General features: G+C 40.2%; 1 protein-coding gene across 5 annotated transcripts; it reads left to right on the top strand.

Annotated features, from left to right (window-relative positions):
• Positions 1–129: 129 nt before the first annotated feature.
• On the top strand, positions 130–17,555 carry LAMP2 (lysosomal associated membrane protein 2). 5 transcript variants are annotated; one of them, XM_072876637.1, is made up of 9 exons: positions 130–307; positions 1,485–1,603; positions 2,124–2,337; positions 2,984–3,145; positions 3,934–4,151; positions 4,676–4,795; positions 5,072–5,150; positions 5,976–6,143; positions 13,768–13,925. In XM_072876637.1, exons 1-9 carry the CDS (start codon positions 163–165, stop codon positions 13,908–13,910), a joined length of 1,368 nt encoding a protein of 455 aa, XP_072732738.1. In that variant the 5' UTR covers positions 130–162; the 3' UTR covers positions 13,911–13,925. The 5 variants fall into 5 exon arrangements, with proteins under 5 accessions (XP_072732738.1, XP_072732742.1, XP_072732741.1 ...); XM_072876641.1 differs by lacking the exon at positions 13,768–13,925 and adding an exon at positions 17,533–17,555 and having other exon boundaries at positions 133–307; XM_072876640.1 differs by lacking the exon at positions 13,768–13,925 and adding an exon at positions 6,289–6,572 and having other exon boundaries at positions 133–307.
• Positions 17,556–17,668: the final 113 nt, after the last annotated feature.

The raw sequence follows: 17,668 nt of genomic DNA, 5'->3' as shown, positions 1-17,668 counted from the left end.
CCCGAGCCGGCGGGGGCGGGGGCAGACCCGCACCGACCCGCACCGATCCGCCGCCCGCCCGCGGCGGCGCGCAGCGAGCGACTGTCCGCGAGCCATAGAATCGAGACCCGGCGCGGCGATTGGCGGCGCGCGGGCGGCACCGCCCCTCCCCTCACATGACCGATGGCGAGGTTTTTATCGCGCCCGCTCGCCTCGCCCGCTCGTCCCTCACTGCCTCTCGGCGCCCCTGCGCCTGCCGCCCGGAGCATGGAGCCGCGCTGCCGCTCCTCCCCCCGTCTGCTCTTCCTGCTGCTGCTCGGCGCCTCCGGTGAGCGGGGCGGCGGCCGGCCCCAGGCCCGCGGGAGGGCGCCGGGCCTGCGGGGGGGGGGGGGGCAGGCAGGTGTCCCCGCGGGCGCGTGCCGCTCCCCCCCACCTCCCCCCGTCGCGCATGTGACGCGGCGTCGGGCAACGGTCGGGCGCGCGTGGGGGTGCCGCGGGCCGCCGGGGTCCGCGCAGGCCCGGGGCCGCCTCAGCCCGGCGGCGGCTTCCCCGGGGCGGCTCCGCGCTCGGCCCCGCGGCGGAGGCGGCGCCGGGCTGCCTCCCCGCCTCCCCCCCGCGCTGTCGCCCGCAGAAGGGGAGCGGGGGCCGGGCCGCGTCGCGCTGGCCCAGCGGCACCCTGTTGCTGGTGCCGCCGCCGGGAGGGCCGCGCGGGCCAGCGGCGTGGCCGAGAGCGTCGGGGAGGAGCGCGGGGCCGGCCCGGCGCCCTTGCCAGGCCGGGGTGCGAGGCGGGCGGCTGCCGCCTGTGTTTCGGCGGGGGTCTGTGGCCGGGGCAGCCTTGCCCGCCGCTGGCTCCCGGAGCGCCGCTGGCCGGCCGGTGGCTATCTGCGCGGGTGGATCTTGTCAGCCCCCCTCGTCGGGTCAGCTCAGCTCAGAGCTGTGGGAGTCGAGGGTCACAGCAATGCAAATCACGGGTGGCTACGGGGGAATGCCTCTGTTGAGATTCAGTGGGTTAAAAATCCAACAACTATAAAAAGTTCTCTACAAATGTAAAGGGAATTTAACATCCATGTCTTGTGAGCCAGAAAGTGTGGAAACCCAACGAAGGCACCCTGATATCATCTCTTGGAGGTCAACTTGAGTCATACCACTGATGAAACAGATAATAGGAAGACCCTGGTCTACAAACAGTACATTGTTTAAGTGCTGTGTTCATGCACTTCAGTTTACTCAGTTTGTCACCAGAAAGCTAATGCTTATTTAGATTACTAGTCTTTGTCAGGTAAATAGACTATAAAACACTCTCTTAACTTTTATTTAGCTTTGGTAACTTCATGGTGTGCTTCCTAGTTTTAATACTTTTTAGAAATCTAGCTGTTCTTCTGGTGTTTAGCAGATTGAATCCAGTCCTGCAATAATTTACTACTTTGTAATGAGCTGTCCTCTTAAGTGATTCTAGAAAATTAAGTAAAAGCAATGTCTGAATAGGTAATAATCATATCTTATAGGTTTTTTCCAGTCCTATGCAGTGGAAGTAGATCTAAAGGATGCCTCTAATGCTACGTGCCTGTATGCAAAATGGATGATGAGATTCTTAATAAAATATGAAACAAACAGTAGTGATTATGTAAGTATTTGGAGATAACTTTTGTTGAGAACTGTATTTTGTCCTGCATAAAAATTTAGTACACTCTTTTACCTAGGGTGTTTGGCTTTTTACTTTTTTTTACTAAGTCAGTTGTTAAGAGCATTCCTAAATATTCGTTTTAAAACAAAGCATAAGTTCTCAATTAATAATACAAATAACTGAAAGTGCCCTATTGCACTTACTTAAATGGCATACTGGTCAAACTTGGTGGTTTTTGTGCATCAGTGTAGTAAAGTTCTTAGCCCAAACAGTAAGTGTAAATTGCAGCTCAGCACGGTCAAGATTTACAGCCAACTTAGATTTGTACTTTTGTACTTGAATCTGGTATGGCTCCTTTCTAACTCAGATGTCAGGGAGCCTTTTCATAATTTTGTAGAATAACCTAAAATAATCTCGCTAACCTTGTGCAAGATTCCATCTAACTCCAGCAGGTTTATAACATTGTCATGGGGAAGAACTGCTCTCTGTGAAAACTTTTAAAATTACCCTTTTCTTCTAGAAAAACACAACACTGAATTTGTCATCCAGTGTGACACACAATGGAAGCGTCTGTGGCAGTGACACGGAAGCTGCACTTCTGGCAGTACAGTTTGGAGAAGGTCACTCTTGGAGCATTAACTTTACAAAAAACAACGAAACTTACCAGGGGGACTTCATCACATTTACCTACAACACCAATGATACTGCTGTATTTCCTGATGCTAAAAGAAAAGGTAATGTTCAGTGCAGAATCCTCCTTACAAAACAATCTCGGCCACAAGTGTCAGATCTCGTGCACCTGACCTTGGTGGGCTTTTTCAAAGTTAGAAGGACTAATAATGTATCTCATGACTTCTGTGCCATATACTGCCTAACTATTGTTCATCGTACCTGCCTACTGGATAAGAATACAGATGAGTTAGCTTTGCTGAATGTATAATTCCTTTAAGTGGAACGGAAGGGGAAGGTTAACTGTTTGAACAGCCTTGATCAGTGAGGTACTGCTAGTAGACAACAGGCATATGGAAGATTCATTTTTGTGTGCACTACTTTACCTTCCACCTGGTAAAGCAATATGGTGTTAGGCTTTCCGTGTACTAATACCTGCTAATAATAGGAATTTTTTTCCTTAAATAAGAACTTAAGTAAAAGGGTTCACCTTTCTAATGGCTTGTCTAGTTCTGGAAGCTTGGTTACTCCTCTGCATTACTTAGCACTTCAGGTCAGGGCACATAGGTAAAACATTCAAGAGAGGTTAGGATTGTTAAACTTAATTGATTATCTCTTACTCTTTGTGTTACGGAATTATATAAAACATAACACTGCCTATAAATGTTCTTGTAGTTCAAAAAGCATTAAAATATTTGTGCTTATTTGTAGGACCAATTACTATTGTTGTAAAGGATACTATGCGTCCAGTTCAACTGAATAACATCTTCGTGTGTCATAATACTGACCTTTTTGAAGCAGAAAATGTAACACAGATTTTCTGGAATGTTACTGTGCAGGCTTTTGTTAAGAATGGCACGATCAGTAAAAAAGGTGAGCATTTTAATTTGTGAATGAGCTGTTTTGTATTGCACCTTAGTGCAGAGAGCAAAGTCCCATAATAAAAAATCCACCAGTTCTAAGATGTGCTGTGTTGAATAATATTCATGTAAATATCCTTTAGTAGGTCTTTCTTTGTTCCTGGAAAAATAGATTAGTAGAACAGATTTAGTAGTATATAGTAATGTAGATTATTAGACTGCCACCTTGGCATGGGAACAAAGTGTATATCCCAGTAACTGGGTATTAAAAATAAGCACTTCAGAACTACTGTTGCTGACTAGATCACTTGAGCTTCAAGGTTTTTAACTGACTGCCTTCCATTTTCAGTGGTAGCTTCTGCTTTTTCATTTAAATAGTTCAGAGCTGTTGTCTTGTCTCATAGCTCAACTACTCAAGAGATGAGCACATCATCCTGCTACATATAGCTTAATAGGGTTGCTTACTTTGTCTACAGCAAATAAATATCACACTTTTATAACCACTTAGCTATCTTTGTCCGTGTGTTTCACTTCCGTGTAAGTAGTAAGTAAGTAGTACTGCATATGCTACATGGATTTAAAACTATGGGCATTACAGAATTTCTGAGAGTAAATGGTAGCTGTAAATTGTTTGGAATACTGTGCCATAGTGCAGAGTTTGAGACTTCTGACTTCGTGATTAGCAGACTCCCAATGAGCCTAGATTTCAACAGAGAAATTGGTATCTGTATTGAACTGACCTGAGTCACAAGACTTTAATAAAATTTCAGCACTGAAATGGTGGTTAAAATTTCTTTTCAGAGTCTAGATGTCGTGCCGATACACCTACTTCTGCACCTACTGTTCCGCCTACTATTGCCAATGTAACTACTGCATCTACCACCACTTTATCACCTGCTCCAACCGCTGCTCCCAAACCTGTGGAGAATCCAGACACAGGAAACTATTCTCTTAAAAGTGGAAATAAAACTTGTCTTCTGGCTACTGTGGGGCTGCAGCTGAATGTTTCCCAAGACAAGGTGCTTCTCTTCTATTTTAGAAGAGTAGAAACGTTGCTGTAGTTATTCGGTATGAAATGTGAGTGCAGGGTGTTTGCTTTGTACACTGCTGGCTGTCCAGAACTGCTTCTGAGTATTGTATGTAGCATCTCTCTCAGGATAGTTTTGTGGCATAGTATCTAGCTTTGAAACCATACGTGGATTCAATGTAACTCATTACTGGGAGTACCTCTGACATCATCAAAAGCCTGGAACTTTCTTAGCTTTCAAGGCTGTTGGTCCCTGCAGATGCTGTCTTTCCCCACAGAGGGAGCCAAAGCTAACCTGTTGTATTAGGTCAACAGAATGTGACTTCACTGGGCAATTTATTTGCTTCAGTATTACCAGCATGTAAATTTAAGTAGCCTTGGTTCGATAGTAGCCAGGCTCAGTCTTCCTGCTGTCATCTTCATGACAAGCTCTTCTAGCCCAAGACTGCTACTGACTGAAACAATGTATTCCTAATGGCAGCTGAACTTCTTTGATGTGGTATGTCTGTATTTCAGCCTCTTCTGATCAACATCAACCCAAAGACAACTAGTGCAGATGGTGTATGTGGTAACACCACAGCTGTTCTGAAATTGAATGATGGAAATAGCACATTGATTGGTTTCACATTTGTTGTTGTAAGTAACTTCTTTTATTTTAAACCAAGTTTCCACTTTAACAGCATTGCATGATGATCACTTGCAGTAAAATCCTTCTGTCACTTGCTGGTGGTAGGCTATTCCCATATAGGAAGTGGAACTGGCCAGCTGACTGCCTCAAGACAAATGGAGAATTGAGTTAAAGTTGTAGAAAATGTAAGACTGGTAAATGTGTTTAGCCTTTGTAAAGCATGTGTTACTAAAGTCAAAAATGCAGAATTGCACATTGACAGTTGGTTCTTGCTTCTTAAACAGAAAAATGCAAGTGGAAGCGTACAAAAATTTTATCTGAAAGAGGTGAATGTTACACTACTCAACCGTCTGAATGGTTCTGGTAAGAAATAGTATCTGCCTTAAAGCAAGTGTAAGCTGTTATTCAATGTCTGTATTTATCAAATACTTCTGACTTTTTTTTTCAATGCTGTTCATGATTACTGTTACTTCCTACTTTAAGTCTTTAAGTTGGTAGGAACAAAAGTAATAAGCAGAAATGGCTACAAGAGTTACTTTAAAACAGCAGTGTGGGATCATTCTCTTTTCCTGAAACTTATGCTAATGGGGTCTCTTACTTTGTGATAAACATATAAATAGAGGGCTTCTTTATATCTGTTTTCAGTAACATAATTTTTTGAGGTGTGAAATACAGTTGTACCAACTCTGAAGCTTTTTGTTTTTCCTAAACCAGCTATTGTCGTCTTTGATTGAAGATGCTGCTGTATCTTCCAACCACTTCTACTTAACTCTCACAGGGAAAAGAGGCCAGTCCTTCAAAAACTAAAGCATACTTTTTTCCAAATCAGAAGTATGGTTTGTTGTTTTTTTTTTTAAGCTGCTTGTCACGGCTACTGCAATTAAAAGGGCATTAAAGCTAAAATGCTCGCAACTCTGCAATGTTGGGATGAGTGGAGGTACAAGGAAAGCCTGATGCCGTGTCTATATGGAGGATAGGTTACTGCTAAGTACTGTAGTAACTTCAGTGCCTGACTTCTTTTGGTTAAGCAGATCAATCACACTTCAGACTACCTTATTTTTCAGAGTAGTCAGTGTTGAAAAGTTGGCTCCTCTAGATTCAGCTCCTTAGTCTTATGACTGTATTAGCAACTCTCTTGCATTTAAAGTGGGCATACAAATTTCCTCTTTTCTTTCCCCCTTTGTTTAGTCATTTCAAGTGCAGATAACAACAATTTCAGCAAGTGGGATGCTTTCCTTGGTAGTTCTTATATGTGCCGAAAAGAGCAAACTCTTCAGATTAATGAAGATCTTCAAATACATACTTTTAATCTATGGATTCAGCCATTCCTTGTGAAGGCAAATAAGTTCTCTACAGGTAAGAGTTCTTTTTTTGTTAATTCTTGCAATGCTGGCAAAATTTTTACTTGCTAAAAAGCACCAGTGTTGGGCACAAGGACTTTGTTTGAAGCTCTTGTTCCATTATTCTCTATCTCTTTATTTTTTTAACACATGGAATGAAGAGAAGTTCTGACACTGAAACTCAAGTTCAAGGAAAGCTTTGTTCTCACTTTAAAAATGTCTGCTAGGTATGTTGGTTCTCCTTCATAAAACTTGAGGGAGCTAGGGATGCTGAAGAGGGACTTAAGCATTAAGCGTTACCTTGCAGAATAGGTTAGAAGTTATCTGACATCATCTTGACATAGCTTTTTTGTAGCTTGAGTATATAAGAAAATGGGACAAAACTTTAGCAGAAGCGGACTTTGGTAATACCGTTAGGTGTTTTGTTTCTTTTTACCTGTCAGTTTAAGGAATAGGAGTGTTGGGGGGGGGGGTGAACTGACAGAGCTTCTTTCAGAAGCAGTCTTGAATATCCAGAACTAAAGAAAGATTCTAAAATGTTTGTTTGCTGCATTATTCTGGTCTTGTCTGGGAAAAACTAGAATGGCTTAAATTACCTCTCTTTTAATCTTTAGTGTAACCTGGTCTTTGTACTTAATGATAATACTTGTAGCACAGTCTTATTAGACTAGACTAATCTGGAGATGGATAGATTGGGTGCAGATTTTTGAACTTCTGTTTTTAGGTAGAGGTAAGTTAGCTCCCCAAATGTATGCAGGGTAAACAGTATTTATCATAACACATTCTAAAGAGTTAGGGTCCCATTTCACTCTGTAGTTCAAGTTGCAGCTAGCTTCCTTCTTCTAATTACAGTTATTTCATCTTTCTGTAACATGTCTCTATTCTGGATAGGTTTTTCATACCAAATCTAGGTCACTTTATTCTTAATGAGTAAAAGCACCAGACTTGCCTTAAGTACTAAATAGATAAGCCTGGTTCTGCCTTAACAGTAGAAGAATGGCTACTCCGTTGTCTAGTACAGATCTTGTGCACGTGAAAACTCATACATCAAGAGCACTTCCATTAGCTTACTATAGTTTATCAAATGTTCCAAGTGATTATAATGCTTAATATATGCTAGATGTACCCATGAGACCTCTGCAGTTCTTTATCTCTTGGTTTAAAGATGTAATAATACTTGATTTTTTTAACTCCTTCATATTAAGGAAAACAGATTTTTATACCACACTTGGCAAGTATTCTGTCTTTATTTACTCCTTGTTGCAACCTTTTTCTCATCTACAGCCCAGGAGTGTTTGCTGGATGATGACGGCATTCTAATCCCAATTGTAGTTGGTGCCGCACTTGCTGGCTTGATTGCCATTATAGTGGTTGCTTACATAATTGGCAGAAGAAAAAGCTATGCTGGATATCAAACTTTGTGAATCTAAATGTGATTCCTGTTCTGATTTCATTCTAAGCAAAGCAAGTGCAAGTTCTGAAGTCCAAAAAAGACCCAAAACTTAGGAGTAATTACTAGCCACAGCTAATTGGAGTTGAGAAAGAAAGAGAGAATGTTTATCTCAGATGAAGCAGAACTACGTTTTTAGTTTTCCTGCTCTAAGAAGACGACGTGGGTTTCATAGCTGTTTTGAAGATGTCAAATATTGGATGAATTGCTAGGCTAAGGATTTTACCTTGCAAAAACCCTGAAGTGTTTAGGATTTAATTCTGCTTTTTACAAATTGTAGCCTGAAACAAGAACACATTCTAAACTGATGTGTATTGGGCAACTTCCAAAATAGCATAGAATTTGTACTTGCTTCTCTCCTCTGCGTTCCTTAGTTGTTGTCATAGTTGTGGGTTAAGCTGGCAGCGTTAGTCACTATGTTGACTCGTATGGTGTTTAACAAGGATTGTATGATGCCCAGTAACAACTTTGTTTTTCATAGAATTGAACTTTAGGCTGGTGACTAAGTGATCTTTTGAAGTGGCAGCAGTAACTTACTTAGCTTTGACAGAATTTGAGTAGTTACTCCTGCCTTGGTGTAGTTTCAGGAGTCATTCCTATACCCTGGCTGTACAAACAAAATGGGTAATCTGTATTTGCAGAATGGTGGATATATAGGAAGACTTCAGTGCTGTTTCCAAATGCTTTCAAAAAAAAAATATTACTGTTAGGCACTGAATTCTTCATCACTTATTATACCTTGGCAATCATCTAAAATAGTCAACTGAGGCAGAGTTCCGCTAAATTAATGCAAGCTTTTTTGCTGGCATCAGTTTAAAGGGAATAACCTTTCTAAATATTCCAGAACTTTAAAGTGCACTTAACTTTATATCATACTCTGCACAGAACTGGTGTGTCTTGTTGCTTTGAATGACCATTGTTTAAAGATGCTTTCATTTAATGAGCCAGTATCTGTTGTTGCAGCTTGAGCTGTCTTTAAATCTTCATCTTGAATGGTTCTCTGCCAGTCAAAATTCACATTATAACTGCCTGCCATTGGCATTCTGAATGTTTAATGTACTTTGTGTTTGTTTGTTTGTGTAGCATTTAGTAATGTTAAGAATACAGAAGCCAAACAAGTCTGAGATCAACCCACAACACCTGTTTTCCCTTGCTGTATAGAAAGGATAACTAGCTTAAAAAATGCAGTGCAACTGGACTGTTCTTAAACTGCAGCTCTGTAGAGACTAACCCTTGCTGCACAACTCTTCTCTGGCCTCCTTGTGCTGTAATACATAGTTTTTACTGCATGGGGAAAAAAAGTCTTTTGGACTTTTAGATAAGTGTGGCTTTTTAGCATATGTCATAATATGAGCTGCCTAAACTAGTTATTTAATGAACATAACATCGTCTCCCCTTTAGAGTGAATTTAACCTGCATCAAAGCTGGTTTAGTGTTTTATTAGTGTTTTCTAGGATTGTAGAGATGTCTGTGGCATGTTTGTATACAAATCATAAAATACACTTCTTTCAGTAAATTTTTTTTGTCAAAACAGTTTACTCTTGACACTAGCCAAGGAAGCAAGTATGGGTGGATAACACTACAGCTTGTAGTCTACTGCTTGAATTTTGCATCAGTTACTGAAATTCATTTTAATGAAAGTGGGGAACTACTATAAGTTTAATCCTGAAACAGGCTTCAAGACTTTCAATTTTAATTAAAAAAGTGGATCTAATGACTTTCATATTAATATATCCTCAAATGCAGAAGTTCATATAGATTTTTAGCAATTTTGTGACTGATGTTCAGTGGCACCAGTTATACGTGCATTTCTGTTAAGGAGTAGTTACCACACTGTATTCATCTGACCATGCAAATTTTTCAACTGTGCATGGTTTCCAAGTGACAATATAGAAGACTAGTGCAAACTGCTCCTGAAATTCAACAGTACTAGAAGTATCTTCGCAAAAACCTGCAACTGAATCTTCATTTGCAAGTGTATTGGCTCAGAGATTAAAGTACTCCCAGACTGATGTGCAGATAACTGGTTAAAAAAAAATCTAAGTTTTACCTGACTGCCTGTTGTTATAAAACCACTAGTTTGCCTGTATGTATTGCTCCACAGGGAACTGTCAATCTGTTCAACATGTGCTCTAAATAATAAAGATTGTTCTATTTCTTAAGGAAACTTGTTCACATTTTTTAACTGATTTGAAAACAGACATCTTGTATTGTCTTTTTTTAAAGAAAATAAACTAAATGAGTAAGGTCAACCTCAGTCAGTCTATATCTGAGATTCTGTTATATAGCTGGTGAAGGTGCTCCTCGAAGAGTCCTCTGTCTGTGTCTTAATGCTTTGTTTTGCAGCACAGTCTGAAGTGTGCTTGGGTACAATCCACTAGCAGAAGACAGCTTGGGAACTAATTGAGACACTGTACATCTGGTTCATCATTAGAAATTTGCTTGTAAACTTTTTGTCAATTGTAGCTCCATCCAGACAAGATGTTTTTATGATTGATTTTGCTAGCCATCTTAAATTGGTGTACAGCTGTGAACAGTTCCATTTCTTCTTGTAGTCATCCTGGAAAATGAAATTGCTCTCTGCATTCGGCAAAAGTGGGCAAGTATTAGAGACCCTTCTGGGAATTGCTTAGTAGCTTCATCCTCTAAGGTGGAAGCTGTGTTGATCCTGTCTGTGCTGCCAGTTCTTCTGGTAATAGTACTAGTACAGAAAAACTATATACTTTTTTCTGCATCAAGAGAGGCACTAGTGTTCCCTTTACCATACCTCTTTCTGGTGTATCTTGTGAACTCTATGGTCGTATGACAAGAGGAAAAAGTGCAGTCTAATCTTATACCCTTTCTTCTTGATTCTAGCCTGCACTGCTTATATAATCATTATGTTAAAGCTACCTTATCTGCTACACAAAGTCAAAATAACGTTAGCACCTTTCTGAAGTGTAAGCTGAAGCTTTTTTAATGTGAAGAAAAACACAAATATTTTAATAGGCTCTTGTTAAAGAGCCTAACAGTGAGTGTCCTAAGGCTGTAAATCAGTCAAAGTGAATTCAAACTACAATGGGACTGCAGGCATCAAATTTCCATCAAATTATCAGTACAAGTCAGTCTGCAAGAATCTGTGACAACACTTGGAACAAGCAGGACTTGCTGCTGTCCTGTAATAAGTGTAAAGACTTCTTTTTCTTAGAGTTACTGTCAAAGTATTACTGTTTTTACTATCTCCAGTATTGTGGTCTCTCCTGGAGACTTGCAGTGAATATCTAGACCCTGGAAGGCTGGACTTCGTAGTGTACAATAAGCATAAATCTACAGTAATATGCAGATATGTGCTCTCCAAGAAAGTATATCATGGAATTATGAGTCTGTTAGTTGTTACGTTTTGGAAGGGGGAGGAGGTCAGGGTTTTGTGCATGACTGACTGATGTCCTGTTTGGGAAAGCCATAACAGTTTTAAATAATTAGAGGGAGATTATAGTGTTAAATACTTTCATTTAAATGCACTTGGTTTTTAAACTTGCCCTTTTTGTATTTAGCTGAAGACTACAGCCCAGAGGTGGACAACTTCATTGTACCCATAGCAGTAGGAGCAGCTTGGGGAGGGTTAGTTATCCTAGTATTTTCTGGCTTACTTTCTTGGTTACAAGAAACACTCTAATGCTGGATATGAGTATTTTTAAAATGGGAAAGTTTAACTTTATTAAAAAAAAAAATTGAACTCAAAAGATGGCTTGCTTGCTGAGTCAGGCAAACAGTTTGTTAAAAACAAACCTGGTTCAGAAATGATGCAGAATGTATTGTCATGGTTTGTTTGAACCTAACAACTTAGGCAGAATATGTTCTGCTTCATAATCAATGGATGAATTAATTTCAGTTCCTCCAAAATGCTACACTTTTAGTTTCAGAATGTTAAAGGCATGCAGTGGCATTATGCGAATAAAAATAGTTTTGTTCTGGTCTGTGGAAACAGCATTTAACTTGTGTGTGCTTGTGGATGTTGAATATTAATGTGTACAATCTGTCATAGATTGCAGTTTGTTTTGATTACTTTTGACTGTGCCTTATACGGTTAACTAAATTTTAAAATTGTGCTCTAAGGTACCAAGATTTCTGATCTTTTAGCTTAAAGATACTCTGCTAGTAGTCGTCAAAAGAAGCTTTTCCAGCCAATGAGGGCTTTTTTTTTTTAAATTCTTAACTTTACCAGAGTGTTCTCTATTGTATAGCATATACCAATAAAAACAAAATTTTGGGCTATCTGTTGCATCTCATGATTGGAATTAAAAGGGAAGGTAGCTTTTATAAAAATGTTGGGGGCCAAAATTTCTCATTATTTTGAATAGACACACATTCAACCAAGTATGTCAAAAAAGCTATTCCTCCTGGCCTGAATGTGGAGTCTGTTTGTCATGGTGTACGGTTACCAGGCTCTGCATTTGAAGATGCTTGTCTGAACCTTCTAACTGTTGCACAGTAACAATGCATGGACAGGTGTGTGCCAACAACGGTGGCAAACTGGAGAGAGGTAAAGGATGGAATGTTCCTGGTATGAAATTTTAAACCTCTTTTTATCCTGGGAATTCTTTGTGCCATAGTGTGATGCGTATTGCAGCGATCTCCCTCCTTTAAAGAAGAGAGAAAGGGAATTTCTGTCACTGCCTGCTGAGCACCTTTCATCCCTGGCAAATTCATTCATCTTTAGTATTCATGACCCATTATCCAACATGTAGTAGTTAAATTGTGTATGTTGATCTTCAGTGAACAAAGATGACTAAACATCAAATGCAATTCTCTTTCTAAGATGCTTAAATACTTTCTCAGTAGTCAGAATACTTTGAAATAGCTCACTGTGTAAGGTACAGACTTCCTTTCCTCTTTTTTTTTCCTTCCAAGCGTTGCTCTACTTGGCAGCAGGTGCCTTCAGATTGTCCAAGTTTAGTATTTTCAGGTGCTGAACCTCCATATGTTGTTTTCTTTCCTCTTAGCCAAAGGCATTGTATAGCCTTTCGTGAAGGGGTAGTGGCAAGTGTGTACTGGACTGTAATGAGCTACATCAAGACAGTAAATTTCCCATAACTAAGCCTGATTCAGTTAGAGGCTCAAATGCTTTAAATATTCACTTAAAACAATAGCCAGCTTTTGATAAAGCATTGAATGTGTGCATGACACTCTGCTCTAATATAAACTCGGGCAAAAAAGTTTTACAAGGAGCTCCACTTTATTAAAAGCGTCTAAGTCAAGCACCCTTACAGTGCTGAAGCAGTACACAGGCGCTGCATCATCTTACTAAACATCTCATCTTGGCACCACGCAGGTGGAGCTCTGCTCTCTTTACAAATGGGAGGAGTGCTAAGCCCTGCCTCCATGTCTAAGGTGTATCACTGAGTTTGAAACCAGTTCCCAGTGTTGTTTGCTAGTCCTTGCATGAGTGTTTGTGTCAGCAAGGAGTTCATCACCTATTTTACAACCTGTATATTAAAAACCACTGTAGCATCACAGCTGTCTCTTCTTTTTTTTCCTCCTATGTTGATTTTGGTAAGGTCTGCATAGTTCTCAGATTAAACTGATAACCCTTTTCTTGTATTTGGATTGAAAATAAATAAAGTTGCCAACCCAAAGAGAGAGTCCTTCAGTGTTTTCCATTTAGTGCTTTCAGCATATTTATCTTAGATGTACCTTGACTGTCTGGTGTAGTTTTCAGTAAGTTTTTACTTTGTTACTCGGTTTGCTGTCTGTTATGTCTCTGTATGTCTAGAACCTAGAGAAGTGCTGGTGACTTGAGGGTTTGGGCAGTCACTTGGCAAGGCAGTAACGTACCAGTCTGTCTGTCTTTGTTGCTATATTGCTGTTAACTCTGAGGTGTGATCAGCTAATGCATGCTCAGACTGCTGTTTTGTCCTCACATTTCTAATCTGAGTGGACAGCTCGCTAGAGGAAGATGAAATTAAATGTACAAATCGGAAGAAGTATATTACCAATACAAATGATGTGCATAATACATATTTTTAAAGAAATCAATCTTTCTATCAATTCTTTACTCAGTACTGATTTTACTTCAGATGTATTATTGTATCTAATACAGTGTAAGTTCTCAAAAGTGTCTGTTTGCTCCTTGCTTTCTTTGGTTTCTAATGCTCGATTTCCTTTACTAATTTATTCTCCCTTGCTTTTTTTGTTTTTCTTCTTTCTGCAGCCGAAGAATGCTTTGCTGATTCTGACCTGAACTTTCTTATTCCCATCGCAGTGGGCATGGCACTTGGCTTCCTTATCATTCTTGTCTTTATATCTTATATCATTGGAAGAAGAAAAAGTCGTACTGGCTATCAGTCTGTATAATATCTTAATTCCGTCTCTGTTGCCACCTTCCCTGCTCTTCTCCTTTTCCCAGACTCCCTGATCTGCCCCTTTAAAAAGAAGAAAAACAATTGAGTTCATAGTTTCTTTATTTAAAAAAAATTTTAAAACCTTCACGACAGAATAACGTGCCACGAGTCTGAAGATGAGTTGCAGAATTACTTGAAGCTACTGTGTGATTTTGGAGAAAGTAAGTGTTCTGAGTACCATAGAATTGAGTAGGGTTGATGTGTGTCCACGTGAGAAATGTGGCTGAGTAAAAAAGACATCTAAGAAACTTTATTTCTGCTATTCAGTCTTTTTATACACAGAAATTTCTAGTTGCATACAGCTTATCTTGGATAATGCTGAAGCTAAAACCATAATTAAAGGTGTGAATGCTGTGTCGAAAGGGACCGTACATGCTATGGGAAAACGAATACCAAGCTCTTAACAGACTTCTGTTGGGAACTTGGCATATGGCTGTTGTCTTTTTTCATTAGCATCTTGTTCTTGTGAATCAGTCTGAATTCCCTGTTCCTTCTAAATGTAAAGGTAGTACCTGATCTTGCTAATAAACTAACATAATATGAGAAGAACATCTGATTCTTCTAGTAAATTAATTTGTTTAACATCAGTATGGAGAAGTTGACTGCTAATGTATGTTAAATAGCTTTGCACTAGCATGATGTCTTTAATGTCTTTATTCACTAAGATAAGGCTCAGTCCTGGAGAACTTTCACTACTCTGAAAAGCCAACAGTCTGCTAAAGGAAATGTGTCCTGTGCTATTTTGTTTGACTGTGTTTTCCCTTTTGTTCTGAGCTCAATTGTGAAATGGGGGCGGGAGGCTGGAATTTCACTGGCTGCAGTTTGTCTCAGCTTTGGTTCTGTGCACATAAAAGAAACTACACAGTGTTTCAGCACTGGTCCATGTGAGGCTCAAGAGTATTTTGAGAGCTCTCAAAGACTGACTAACAACATGGATTGTTCAGAGATTCCTGCAGTTCCTTTGGACAGCTTTCAGGGGCTAACAGGGGATCACTGAAAAGCTGTGATCTAGGAATGCAAGTGAAGGTAGAAAAACAGTCTGTTTTGATAGGATTAATCTGCTTTTCACCTCCCAATTATTGTGCTCTCAAACAACAGTTGAATAGTATAAGAGCACAAAATTTCTAGTATGAGGAATGCTGATCATAAAGCAGAAACTAATATATATATATATATGTATATATATATAGTGAAGAAAGTGAGTTCCAAAGGAATAAGAGCATCTGACTTGTTTGAAGATGCTTTCTTTGTTATCAATGCCATACCTTTTGCAATTCCATGTTCCATACCTAAACTGTACCAAAATAGAAGCTATTCGTTTCTGGTTGTGTTCTGCTTCGTTCCCATCAGGTTCACGTTGATAGGATGAAAGAAGCCTCTTGCTCTTTCACCCTCTATGGTCCGTCTTGGTAAAAGCCTTTTGCAGCTCGTGAACCCTCATTTCCAACTGTGGGGCAGCTCAAGAGCTGCCAGGTCTGCGGAGAGCTACCGATGGCACACAAAGTTTCTGTCCTCTGCAGCAAGTGTTTACTAAAACTACTTTAATATTTAATCTCTTTGTGCATTGAGCCTGTATCTATGTTGTGGGGAAAGCACCTCCAGTAATTCACATGCATAAAGGAGACAGTCAGCACTGATGTTTAAGTAACAACAGCTATACATTCAGGGAAGGGAGATTTCTAAAGAGTTAGTTTTGATGTTTGAGAAATACCTGTATGTTCAATTATTCTTGTCCTCACTGTGACCAAAGATAAGCTTTACCTGAATCTGACAAAACTGATTTTTGTACCGCAAATGGGCTCTTGAACCAAGTTGTCTTTTTTTAGGAGTATAATTTAATGCTGCTGAGTTGGACTGTGTGCTTTGGTTTTGGTTGTCTTGGTCTTTTGTGTTGTACCTCTGCTCTCGCAATACTTGATTTCCCTGCCAGAGTGGCAAATGATGAATTATTTTGAGACTGGCAATTTCTGAGTAACACCTGCTTGTCAGAGCGCGGTGCTTCTCTGCTGCCAGCAGATGGATTGCATCTATGGTTTCATGCTCAGATTGCAGATCAAAGTATGTTGCATCACTTTTGCTAGGTTATTTTAGTAAAATGTGGCAATTTCCTAGATGCACACACATATATATTTTGTATATACGTATAAAGTATTATTTTGAGCTTCAATAGAAGTCAAAAATTGAGCCAGCACTTTAAGGTTGTTGTAGCATGAAGAGTGGTGTATACAATTCTCCAAATCTTGAAATGACTGTACAAATATGCTGAAAGCAGAATATGTGTATGGAAAATAAAGTTAACGTGTTTATAAAGCTTTGTTATAGTGTAAGTAGACACGCATGCCATTTCTGAGAGCTTTTCCAACAGGATTGTCAGTGTGCCTGGATCTGGATGTTGGTGGGGAAACAGAAACTTTTGCTTCTAAGCTGTTCATGCATTTACCTCCCAATTAGTTGATCTTTCTTTGTCGATTGGATCAAAGCATGGGTCCAGCATCTGCGAAAGAACCAGCTGCTTCATGAATCCTTCCAATAGGCAGGTAGGGAATAGATATAAATAAAGTTTTGTCCTATTGCTAGCTGGAGAGCTGTTAATTTCATGGCCTGAAGCATGAAGGGTTTGGTTTCCTTTCAGGATCCTACAGAAATATAAATGTTCTAAAAGAGCTAAAGCAATTGGCAGGCAGGGAAGTTTGTGGGTTTAACTTATTTCTGATGTCAAAGGAAGAGCTGCTGCCATGGCAGCATCTTCCTTGGCAGAAGCCTGTTTCTGTTAATCAGAACATGCCCTTTCAGAAAAGTTGTGCAGGCAGAATGATGGTGTTGCCCTAGCTCTATCAGTGTCATATGAATAACCACAGCTGAGCAAAATTAGTTCCTAAACTAATTTTTTAGGTTTTTAACAGTTCTTAATAAATAGTTTTTGCCTGATAGTTGCTTGTGATACTTAGTGTATAGCAAGTCTTATTGTACTGGGCTTCTGAACTCTTTGGCGCTAGAAAGCTAATCAAGTGCTCAAAATTCAAGGATCACATTACATGCTGCTTTGAAATTCAGTCTCTGACTAGCCAGCACAGGCAGCTAAAGTCACAAACTGCACCTCTTACACCAGTGTTTTAAGAATGGTACCATACAGTTAACTTCACTGTAGTCGCTTTATTTTTAATACAAAAAATTACTTCTTAGAGACTTATATAGATCAGGAAATGATGGTGGGTTAAGTACCTGGGCTAGGATGTAGGACAAACATACCATAATGCTCTTGTTCAGTCAGTAATTTTAGTAAGTGTGCTTTCCAGCTAGCCCATTATCCTGAGGTGTCCTGTCCTGCTGTGTTCTTGTAGCTCAAAACATGCGGAGTGTAGTTCATCTCTGTCAAATATGAAGGCTACATGCTCACGGGCCCGGGAGGGTCCGGCTGCCCGTGCAGCAGAGGTTGCTCAGGTTAGGAGCGCTCCGCTCTGACAAGGACGTGTGCTTCATAGGTCTTTGAGGATGATGAATCGATGACTTCACTAATACCAACATTGACCCCTTAATGATGAAATGACTAAGCATTTCCCTGTGGTTTTCTGCAGCATTATAGCTGTGACCTCTCTGGAAGAGGGAAGAACAGGCCTGAAATATTTGGGGGGTCTAGCGCGTTTCACTGGCACTTCTGTGCCTGAACAGGGGAAGGAGGTGCCGTCAACCTGCGAACTGTGACAAGGAGAG

Source organism: Ciconia boyciana, chromosome 12 (assembly GCF_034638445.1).
Source record: "Ciconia boyciana chromosome 12, ASM3463844v1, whole genome shotgun sequence".
NCBI lineage: Eukaryota > Metazoa > Chordata > Aves > Ciconiiformes > Ciconiidae > Ciconia > Ciconia boyciana.
This window is presented reverse-complemented; position numbering and strand designations above follow the sequence as displayed.